The 12032-nt window shown below is 43.7% G+C and overlaps 1 protein-coding gene across 2 annotated transcripts in view; it reads right to left on the reverse strand.

Moving 5' to 3' along the window:
* rxfp2a (relaxin family peptide receptor 2a) overlaps window positions 1-12032 on the reverse strand; it is an 86419-nt gene that overhangs the window by 23642 nt on the left and 50745 nt on the right. For both annotated transcript variants that reach the window (XM_053516413.1, XM_053516412.1), the window contains exon 7: window positions 8013-8084. In XM_053516413.1, coding sequence (XP_053372388.1) covers window positions 8013-8084 — 72 coding nt within the window. The remainder of the gene's footprint in view (window positions 1-8012; window positions 8085-12032) is intronic.

Consider the following 12032-nt stretch of genomic DNA (forward strand, 5'->3'; position numbering starts at 1 on the left):
GCACAAAAAAAGACTTTGTCAAAATGCCCAGACATATAGAAAAAAAAGTTTTGAGAGTAGTAGGCTTGATCATTTTTTCAGAAACTTTATATCAAAGTTGTCATCTAAACCATGGCACTTGAGTGCTGTTATGAGACCAATGTAAATGTGAATAGACAGGCATGAATGTGAATGGGGCCAACTGAATACAACATTAACAACAGAGCTGGTACAGAGATTTTTCACCCTTTCAAAAGAACCAAGATTTTTACTGATGCATCTCAAGATGTCTCAGGAGTTCTACCTCAAGCAGATGGTAATCATTGTAAATTGTGTTTGTCAAAAGCAGTAACTGCATCTGACCACAATTATACTAAAATTAAGAAGAAAAGCCTTGGTCTAGTATATGGCATTAAGAAGTTCTAGATTCATGTAATCTATGTAGCTTCCTATATTTAATGCTACATTTGTGGAAGACGGAGATCACAAATCACTTGTAACCTTCATAAAGAAACACAGAGGTCAATGGAACTACAAAGCTACAAAGTTTAAATTGGTCTAAACCTCTGGAAGGCACATAGTGCTAGCAGATGCTCTGTTTATGGTCTCAACACATATTAGGGAAAGTGATGAGAGAAATACAGAAAAGGAGATGTGGTCTTTATGTGAACTTGTTGGTCAAAATCTCATTGGTATCTAACAGTCCAAGCAACTACAGAAGAAACCTCCCAGGACCAATGTTCACAATTGGTCCTAAAATATCATAATTGCAGATGGCCCAGATGTGCCTATCAGTACTACTATCATTTCAGATCATCCAAACCAGGGCCCTAAAGCAGTTAAGATCAGATCAGGTCAGAACTAAATGTGGTCAAAATATTTCTGCTGAGAAAAACAAGATGTGTTTGCTCAATCCCTCTAACAGGAAATTCTCATAAAAATCCATGAGGGTCACAGTGGAGTCAAAAAATGTAAAAGACAAAAAAAAAAAAAAGAGCCAAAACTACAATGTCCTGGCAAGGAATAAAGGAAGGAATTAAGAAAATTGTGTCCAGTTATAAAAATCGTTTTAAGCATCATGCTAAGCAGCTGAAGGAACCTATGACATTAAGCAACATACTACAAGAACCCTGATGAATGTTGGTACAGATCTGTATCACTTGCATGCAAAAATACATACTTTTTTACTAAAAGATTTTCCCAAAACTTGTCATACATCACATGAAATGAGTTCCCTTTCAGTCGATTCACTCGGTACAACACATATAGTATGGGATATCACGCCCTCTCGTGTCCTGGCTGAAGCCACCTTTATTCACGCCGTAAAGGCAGGCAAACCTGTGGTGACGTAGGTGTAGCCCCGCCTACACCTATAAACCATCGTCGCCACGGTTGACCCTCAGTTCTTACGCTCTTCACCTCGCTGTGAACACCTTTTCCGTAGAGTTTTCTAGGTGCTGCTAGTAAACTCTACGTTTTACGTTGAAAGACTGCGCTTAAAATCAGCTTAACTGCTCTTGTTGGCGTTAGCGACAACAGCCTCATTTTGGTGAGTCGTCTACCCGCGGGGCGCTGACTTTTAAGTTTTCTGACAGTCAGAACATTAGCAACATCTCAGTTAGTTGGCTTCTGTTTAGCTGTGCTAACAGCGCTAGCTAAGATGAGCATGCAAGCTAATGTAGCTAAGAAGAGGTCCGCTGTTCGCCCCTGTCCTCAGGAGTGCGGCTTCTCCTTGCACGAGAAGGACCAGCACGAAGCGTGCCCCGTCTGTCTGGGGATTCTCCATGCTAGGAGAGCTCTAGCTGAGCCAGAGTCATGTGAGCTTTGTCGCCAGCCCCGGCGTTCAACGCTGGAAAGACGGGTCACGTTCGTGGAAAGGACCCTGGGGAGAAATACAGTCGCTCAGCAGGACCCCCTCCTTTCCGAATCAGCAGTCCCAGCTTCGCCTGTGTCTGCTGACGAGGAATTTCCGTCAGAAGTCCCCGCACCTAGCTGGGCGGACCAGATGGAGTATCTCGAGGGTTCGGAGGACCGTGGGCTCTCCTACAGCGCTGGCCAGCAGCCAGGCACCGAGCAGCATGCTTTCGAGGACGATGACGTGCTCGACATCGGCCTAGAGATACATGGCTTGTCGGAGGACGAGCATGAAATTGTGCCGCCTGTTCAGAGCTCCGCTGCTACTGCGTTAACCGCTCGGGACGACACTTCATTTTTTGCTCTCTACCGCCGAGCGGCTGAGAAGCTGGAGGTGGAGTGGCCCTCCCCGCAGCCGGCTCAAAAACCGTCAAGGTTCGCGGGATTTTTTCTTCCTCCTGAACCGACAACAGTTAAGAACTGCTTGCCCATGTTTCCCGACTTTGTCGGCGAATTAACGTCGTCATGGAGCAAGCCGCTGTCGACCCGTGTATCAGTGCCCGGTTACGGACAATATTTGGAATTAGACGGAGCTGAGAAGGCAGGACTAGTTAGCCCACCGCCAATGGAGCCATCTTTGGCTGCTTATTTGGCACCCTCGCACAATCATGGAGTGTCTGGACCTACTCTCCTTCCGTCTAAACATTGTAGATTCTCCTCTGCCCAGCTGGAGAAGATTTATCGCGCTCAAGCGGGCACTGCTCGTGCGCTCAATTCCGCTACGCTGCTTCAAACATATCAGGCAATGTGTTTGGCAGAGCTCGGCTCACTGGTGCCTCAGGAGAGCCCGTTCTGTGCGCTGCTTAACGAGGTCAGGACAGCGACAGACTACATTTTGCGCATGTCTCGTTGTGCGGCTCTTTCCCTCGGAAGAGGGATGGCGAGCGCAGTAGTAGCACAGAGGCATTTATGGCTCACGCTCTCTGACATTCCTGATAGAGACAGGGCTGTCTACTTGGACGAACCGCTGTCTGCTGAGGGTTTGTTCGGCCAGTCACTCGATGCCATTCAGGCAAAGTTTGACTTCAGAAGTCGGCCTGGGGTATGGGCCCCCCACCAGGCGTCCGAAAGGATTCAGCGACTAGGAGGAAGAATCCTCACTCCTCCTAGCTCAGATTTTAAAGAGAGAGGAGCTCTGGCAGCAGGGAGACACTGCTTCTCCTCTCTCAATGCCGCCCAAGAGGCCGCTACGTTATGTTCAGGAAATCAGTCCCAAACGGCGCTGCACTTCCCTAACACAGTCTCCCAAGCACAATCCCCCCCCCTCACACACAAGTGTTTATGTTCGAGTTATGAACCCCAGTTGGGGCGTGTTAAAAAGTTCTCAGGGACTTACAGCAAGTACCCTCGATGTTTGCAGTGTGATTGCCCCAAAAATGGTGCATTTTGTAAATCATGTGAATGTTGCAAAACAAAAAAGCCCAGTGCCATCGATGAGGCTGCACTCTGGCGAAACGCCAGGGGGCAGCAGACCCCTTTCAGAAACCAATGCGGGCCGGTTGGCGTCCCACGTTCTCGAGTGGCGCGCATGCGCAGTCTCGACATGGGTGCAAAACACAGTCGCTATGGGATACCGACTGCAGTTTCGCGTAAAGCCACCGCGCTTCTCTTCCATAATCAACACCGAGGTGTCGGACGACGCCGCAGCGGTGCTTCGGGAAGAGATAAATTCTCTTCTGAGCAAAAGGGCGATTCAAGTGGTGCCTCCTTCGGAAGCGAACTCAGGTTGGTACAGCCGGTATTTTGTCGTTCCGAAGAGGGGGGGAGGACTGCGTCCTATTTTGGATCTGAGAATATCGAACACGTTTCTAAGAACGTACAAGTTCAAAATGCTTACTCTGAGGCAACTGCTAAATGCAATAGGCCCGGGAGATTGGTTCACTACGATCGATCTCACAGATGCTTATTTTCATATAGCGATCTTTCCGCGCCACAGAAAGTTTCTGAGGTTTGCATTCGAGGGCGTGGCCTACGAGTACCTAGTGCTGCCGTTCGGCCTGTCACTAGCTCCCCGAACGTTCACGAAGTGCGCCGAGGCGGCGCTGTCTCCTCTTCGGGAGAAAGGCATTCGCATATTAGCCTATTTAGACGACTGGGCACTGATAGCGAGCTCAAGCGAGCAGGCAGAGAAACAGACAGCACTAGTTCTGTCTCACATTCAGACTTTAGGGTTCTCAGTAAATATGCAGAAAAGCTCACTGATTCCGAGTCAACAGTGTTCATTCCTGGGTCTGGAGATATGCTCCGTTACCAGCCGAGCACGTCTCTCAGAGCACAGAATAGCCGCGTTTCAGCGCTGCCTTGCTCTGTTTCAGTTGCAACACAAACTTCGTTTCCGAGTGTTTTTACAACTAATGGGAATGATGCCGTCTATGATCACTGTGGTGCCTCTCGGGCTGTTGAACATGCGTGCGTTTCAGCGCTGGGTGCGCTCTCACCGCCTATGTGCGGCGCGCCACCTCAACAGGAGGCTGACGGTGACACCGTCATGCATGTCAGCCCTTCTGCCCTGGAGGGAACCCAGGCTATTACGTCAGGGCTCTCCGATAGGCAGGGTATCGTTTCGCAAAGTGGTGTCAACAGATGCCTCCCTCAGCGGCTGGGGCGCTCTGTGCGACGGCTCCGCGATCAGGGGGGCGTGGTCACAGAAACAACGCAGGCTTCACATCAACTATTTGGAGCTGTTAGCAGTGTTCTTAGCCCTGAGACATTTTCGTCTGGCTTTAACAGGCCATCATGTTCTAATCAGGACAGACAATACAACAGTGGTGTCGTATATAAACAGACAAGGGGGGACTCGTTCACTTCCCCTGCTGAAACTCTCTCATTCTCTATTGCTATGGTCCAGTGTTCATCTTCTGTCACTCAGGGCCACTCACATTCCAGGGCACCTGAATTTGGGGGCGGACCTTCTATCCAGAGGGGGCCCGCTTGTGAGGGAATGGAGATTACACCCATGGGTGGTAGCTCAGATCTGGGAGCGCTTCGGCAGGGCAGCAGTGGATCTTTTTGCATCCAAAGAAAATGCTCACTGCCCACTATTCTTCTCCATAACGGATCGCAATGCCCCACTGGGGATCGATGCGCTGGCACACTCATGGCCCCCAGCTCTATTGTATGCTTTCCCTCCGGTAGAACTGATTCTGCCTGTCACAGAGAGGGTACGTCAGCAGAGCCTGTCACTAATCCTGGTGGCACCTCATTGGCCGGCGAAGTTGTGGTACGCAGAGATAGTCAGCCTGCTAGCAGCAGAACCATGGAAACTTCCTCTCCTCAGGGACCTTCTGTCTCAGGCAGGGGGAGAGGTAGTGCACCCGCGTCCCGAGCTGTGGAACTTGCACGCTTACCTGTTGAAAGGTCCAATTTGTTAGCAAAAGGGCTTCCCCCGAATGTGATTGAGACAATCCAAAGTGCTCGGGCCTCGTCTACTAGAGGTTTATATGCTTACAAGTGGCGAGCATTTGAGCAATGGTGTCAAGAACATAATGTTCTTCCATTTCAGTGCTCCATGGTGGAGATTTTGTCTTTTCTACAAGAACTATTAGAGAAAGGCCTTTCCTTTTCTACTATTAAAGTGTACTTGGCGGCTATATCAGCCTGTCATGTTGGTTTTGACGGAGTGTCACCAGGGGCTCATCCGCTGGCAGTACGGTTTTTAAAGGGAGTGCGACGTCTGCGACCCACTACGAGGTCCAGTGTTCCGTCCTGGGATTTATTGTTAGTGCTTGAGGCCCTCTGTGGTCCTCCTTTTGAGCCAGTTGAGTCTATAGATATGAAAATTCTTTCATATAAGACGGCACTTCTTCTTGCTTTAGCATCTGCTAAACGAGTGGGCGATCTCCACGCTTTATCCGTGCATCCATCCTGTACGCAGTTTGCTGCTAATGGGTTAAAGGTTACTCTACGGCCGAACGCGGCCTATGTACCGAAGGTCGTCTCCACTGATTATAGCTCTATGGTCTTTGACCTTTATAGCTTTTTTCCTCCTCCTTTTGCTTCTGATGAGCAGAGAAAATTGCATAATTTGTGCCCCGTACGTGCACTACGAGTGTACATGGACCGTACAGTAGATATGCGCTTATGTGATCAACTGTTTATCTGCTTTGCCAGTCCAGTAAAGGGTAAAGCGCTGTCTAAACAGCGGCTTTCCCATTGGATTGTGGAGGCTATTACACTAGCTTATAGTAGCAAGAGTGTCCCATTGCCTCTGGGTGTGAAAGCACATTCAACGAGAGCTATGGCAACATCATGGGCTCTGTTCAAAGGAATGTCTGTGGGCGAGATTTGCGCGGCAGCCAGTTGGTCCTCACCACACACTTTTGTCCGGTTCTACCGACTTGATATAACGGCCCCCTCGGTGGCTCATTGTGTCCTCTCTGCGGGGTCCTTAATGTAGTAGAGTAGCTGTCAGGGTTCTTGTGACTAACTTTGATAGATACTCGGCGGGGCGTGAATATATGTCCCATACTATATGTGTTGTACCGAGTGAATCGACTGAAAGGGAACGAATGGTTATGACTATAACCTCTGTTCCCTGAAGGAGAGGAACGAGGTACAACACATTGCTGCCCCGCCTCATAGTTACGCTCGGCGAAGAGCGGCTATCGAACTGAGGGTCAACCGTGGCGACGATGGTTTATAGGTGTAGGCGGGGCTACACCTACGTCACCACAGGTTTGCCTGCCTTTACGGCGTGAATAAAGGTGGCTTCAGCCAGGACACGAGAGGGCGTGATATCCCATACTATATGTGTTGTACCTCGTTCCTCTCCTTCAGGGAACAGAGGTTATAGTCATAACCATTCGTTTTTGCAAGGCATGAGATTCCCCAGATGGTGTACTGTGATAACAGTTGGTGTAGTAAATAGAAAGCAATGATTTACCAGAGTTTTGCAATGGTTAAGATATCAGTCATGTAACATCAAGTCCAATTGAATTGCAAAGCAGAGAAAGGAATTTACATAGGTAACTCCTAAAAAAGGAAAAACACAAACACATCTGTTAAGATCCATATTCGGCTTTGCTGTGCTTCTCTTCTGGAACATGGCATGCCACCAATTGAAATCGTAACGGGACAAAGACCATAGTTCCAATCATCCATACTTAGTGTATGCCCACAAATACTAAAGTCTAAGATGAGAAAAATCTAAAAATCTGACAAATGGCTAACCATGACAGAGCAGATAAATGTTTACAAACACTGTCAAGACATGACACAGTGAGGACTGGAGACCAGAACATCTGGGACAAGATAGACACTATTTTGTAGTCAAGAAGTCCAAGATCTTGTAATGCCAGAACAGATGATGTACAGATTCTGAGACATATCCTGATAAAAAAAAACCTGTGCCAGGAGAAAACAAGTCAGTTGCAGTGAAAAATGAAGGTCTATTTTAGGACAATTGTCCAAATTCCACAATGAATTCCTTGTAATACACAACACCATGAAATAAACGAAATAAAGCTTTCGGACTGGCCCTCACAGGCCCCTGATTTAACCATCATTGAGGATCTTTGGATGTTTGCATGCAATACATCCTGTTAATCTTAACAAACTAAAAGCATTCTATAAGGAAGAGAGGATGAAACAAAACAATAATAGAAAGATTGTTAGACAAGAAAAGAACGACTGGTTACAAAAGCAGTGAGATCTGCCAAAGAGGGTGTCATTTATACTGACTAAGCTGTGTTCACATTACTATAGGCCGCGATTATTTTCTATTTTTGAGATAACTACATACAGTATAAGGCCAAAATTGGAACAACATGTTTGCTCCAGATATTGCAGTCTATTCTTTTTTTACTTAAAAAATACATCTAAACAGACAAGCAGTGCTAAAACTACTCAACACCTTCTCAACACATTTCAGTATTTAGCATGGTTGTCTTGTAATTTGAATTTTGTCACACTAATTCTAAAATGTTCCTACTTTCATGGAAACTTAAGCTGCCGTTGCAGATCAATTTTATTTAATGTCTATACTATAAAATAAAATTTTGGTTTGATTGAGTGATACAAACTATTGATCTACCCACTGCTATGTAATGTCCTTTTGTCTAATAAATTCTTTAGGTAAAATGATCAAATTTTGATGTCTATGAAGTGTGTGCTGTACTCACAGCCACTGCAGTTTATCGAGATCGCTGAATACATCGGGTCCCAAAGAAGTGATGTTGTTCTGACTAATAAACCTAGAGGGGAAAAGGTCACACAGAATAAAATCAAGAAAACACAACACATGGGTTTTAAGTAGTAGTATGGTTTTTCCACAAAAGCTTACATATTACTTTAACACTCAATCACATCTTCTATACCACTTTGTCCTCTACAGGGTTGTGGGGGGCCTGGAGCCTGAGTATCCCAGGAGACTGTACACCGTGGACGAGGTGTCAGTCCATCACAGGGCACACACATGCACACACTCATTTGCACACTATGGACAATTTTGGAAAACCAATTAGCCTAATCTGCACGTCTTTGAACTTTGAAACAAAATTTCTGCTGTGCAGCACTCTAAACACATTTATCCCACTCTAATGATCACTAAAAGAATCAGTTGAGATAATAGACTGAGGTACAAAAATGTCAGACCACATTACAAATCTGGTTTCTAAACTTTTTTTCAAACAATTTTAAATATTATTTACAGGGATTGCCTGTAATGCTGAACAATACTCACATTTCAGCGACGAATGTAGGATTTTGTAGCATTATGGTCTAAGTGAGATTGATTGAGATCCCTAGCCTTGTTCGGGAATCGGACATAGCCTGGCTATAACTGTTTTCTTCCCTATGTTCTCAGTCATCCATTGGAAATAATCTTTTGATAGTCATGAGACTCTGACATGGTATTGTTTGGATGTTTTCTTTAAATATTCCAATAAGATAGCAAAAGAACCTTTATGCACATTTAAAATTTAAAGATAGAAAAACTTTATATACAACACTGTAAGGGAACTTACTAACTGGAAAGAAAAAGGCAAGCTTTTGACATCCACTAGTCAGAAATCCACCAGTAGCGTGATCAATGCCTTTCTGTATTCTATGCACACCATGTGTGATGTGAGTAGTGAACAGACATTTGTTTCTAAACAAAGTTGTGACAATTCCATATTCCAATTGCTGTAACAGGTAATGCATCCACTTCCACTTCTTGCAGTAACTCATCACTTCATGTGAATTATTTGAATTATTACTCTAGCATCTTGGGTATTTAAAAATGTGCTGGAGTTGCCCTGTAGTCAAGCATGAGGGCATTGGGGTTACTGAGGGAGCTGACTTTAAACATTTGGAAATGCCAATTAGCCTACTCTCCAGGTCTTTGGATTGTTGAAGGAAATCAAAGTACCTGAAGGAAAACCACAGTAGATGTGGGAATCAAACCCTTAACCCCTGAAGGTGTGAGGCCACAGTTCTAACCACTATCCCACTGTGTTGATTACTCACTCACTCAATCAGTCATCTTCCATACTGCTTTATCCTGTATGGAGGGGCACAAGGCAGGGTACACCCTGGAGAGGGTGCCACTCCATTGCAGGGCACACAAACATAGACACTCACATACTGGAAATTAAGGAATGCCAATTAGCCTAATCTGCATGTCTTTGAACTGTGGGAGAAAACCAGGGTACCAGGAGGAAACCCACCAAGAACATGCAAAGTCCATGCATACAGAGGCGGGAATCAAACCTGGCCAGGAACCCGGACCCTGGAAGTGCAAGATGACAGTGTTAACCACTAAGCCACTAAGTTTGTAAATTGAGTTTTTCATTAGTTTTTGAATTTGATTTTCAGGGCAGTAGGTTTATGTTAGGTTTAATCTTTGTTTTTGTTTTCTATTAACATTAACCTTTGAATGATAGTCAAGGAATGTTAGTCTAGGTAGACTTACAGGTATTTGTCTAAAATTTGTCTTGCGTACAATTTTTAATACTGATCTTGAAATTTGTCATTCCTGACATGAATGTGTGTGTACTGGTCAATCCAGTGAGTGCTGTCAAACTAAATCATTTTATGTTTGTACAGAAAAGCTAACAGCTGTAGTCATGCACTGATCACTAACAGAAGGTTGAGGCACTGAAAAGACATTTTGGGATTATCTCCTCCTCTCAATCAATAATCTAAGTGGGTGTTTGATTTAGACCCTTTAAAGACCCCGAATGTGTGTTCTTAGAGAACCTTAAATAAACTAAACTTGCTCCAAATACTTTTTCAATGTTGTTGTATGTGGTACAATAATTCTACCTAAAAAAAAAACAAAAAAGTTGAGAGAAATCACTGAATGGCCAAACTTGCCATGGCGTTTATGTTAATGTACCGTAACCTTCTGATCACAACTGTAGCTAAAGTAGTATCAGATAGCAATATTAGATTGTTGAGTGATTCTTACTCGTGATTGGTAGGATAAAGGCTGGTGAGACTACAGTATGTAAACCCCTTCCATCTATTCTCCGGCAGACCCATGCATTTGCTACTGTATAATGTGTTTCTGCTTTTTTCCCCCCTATTTAGACATACTGTGTATGGCTCTCTGTTTACTCTTTCTGATAACATTTGTGTTTCCTTTGTACTTATCCTGATTTTTATGAATATTCTGGGTCTGTCGTTAACATGTGGCAGTTGAATTTTTGATTTGCATTTTTCTACAGTAGTTATTTCATTCCATAAATCTGCTTTGCGACAGTGACCATTGGTAAAAGCGCTATATAAATATAAAATAAAATTGGATTGAATTTGCTCTTTGTAAATACGTTCTGTACAAAACTTGTAAATAGAGGGTTGTAGAAAGTCAGCATCATTTGACTTACCGCTACAATAGTAAGTTGTACCACACAGTGGTTTGGTTTGTTAGGAAATAACAAAAGTTCTTATTTATATTGTTTCTTTTCTTTTGGGTAGTTTAGACACTTCTATTTGGTGAAACATAAGGCGATTTTTAAAATATATTTTTATTGATTTTTATCAACAACAACAACAAAAAAGCAGAGCCAGATCAATTTTTAATTGACACCTAGAGCAAACATTTAAACACAAACAATATCCTGCTAATATAAAAGAGTAATCATGGAGAAGCCGAAGGGCAAAACAGTCCAGCAAAAGAAAACATAAAAGAAAAAAAAGAGAAAAAAAAAGAGAAAAATGATGGTCAGATAGGGTCGTGATTGTTCAAGTAGATCCCAGAATAGTTTAGATTTGTTCTGTAAGTCATATGTAAGTTTTTCCAAAGGAAGAAGATTAGCCACTTGTGCCAAAAACATCTTTAGCGTTCATACAGTACAAAAATTTTGCCAGATAAGTTATGAAATTTAGTAAACGGTTTAAATCAAAAAGAAGATCTAGTGAAGATTTACAATTTAAAAGGTACAGGTATATAGTACAAAAGGGTTTAATTTTCTTACAATCCAAAAATAGACACATCAATGTTCCCGTTTCTGAATTACATTTATATGAGATATGTTCTGTATAAAAGTTTAAAGGTTTGTTCGAGCACAAAAATTTAGGTTGATTTATGAAACCTCCTCACATACAGTGAGATCCATAAGTATTTGATCACCCTGTGATTTTGCAAGTTCTCTTACTTAGAAATCATGGAGGGGTCTAAAATTTTCAGCATACAGTAGGTGCATTTCCACTGTGAGAGACAGAATCTAAAAAGAAAAATCCGGAAATCACATTGTATGATTTTTTTTAACTATTTATTTGTGAATTACTGTGTTAAATAAGTATTTGATCACTTGAGTCAAAAAATTGTAATATTTGGTACAAAAGCCTTTGTTAATGAGGTCAAACGGTTCCTGTAGTTCTTCACCAAGTTTGTACACACTGCAGGAGGGATTTTGGCCCACTACTCCAAACAGATCTTCTCTGGATCTGTCAGGTTTCGGGGCTGTTACAGGGCAACTCCTTGGTTTTCCTGGCTGTGTGCTTTGGGTCATTGTCATGTTGGAAGACCCAGCCACGACACATCTTTAATGCTCTGACTGAGGGAAGAAGGTTTTTGTCCAATATGTCATAATACATGGCCCCGTTCAACCTCTCCTTAATACAGTGCAGTCGTCCAGTCCCCTGTGCAGAAAAACACCCCCAGAGCATGATGCTTCCAGCCCCATGCTTCACTGTAGGTATGGTATTATTGGGAT

This window comes from Clarias gariepinus, chromosome 17 (genome assembly GCF_024256425.1).
Source record: "Clarias gariepinus isolate MV-2021 ecotype Netherlands chromosome 17, CGAR_prim_01v2, whole genome shotgun sequence".
Taxonomy (NCBI): domain Eukaryota; kingdom Metazoa; phylum Chordata; class Actinopteri; order Siluriformes; family Clariidae; genus Clarias; species Clarias gariepinus.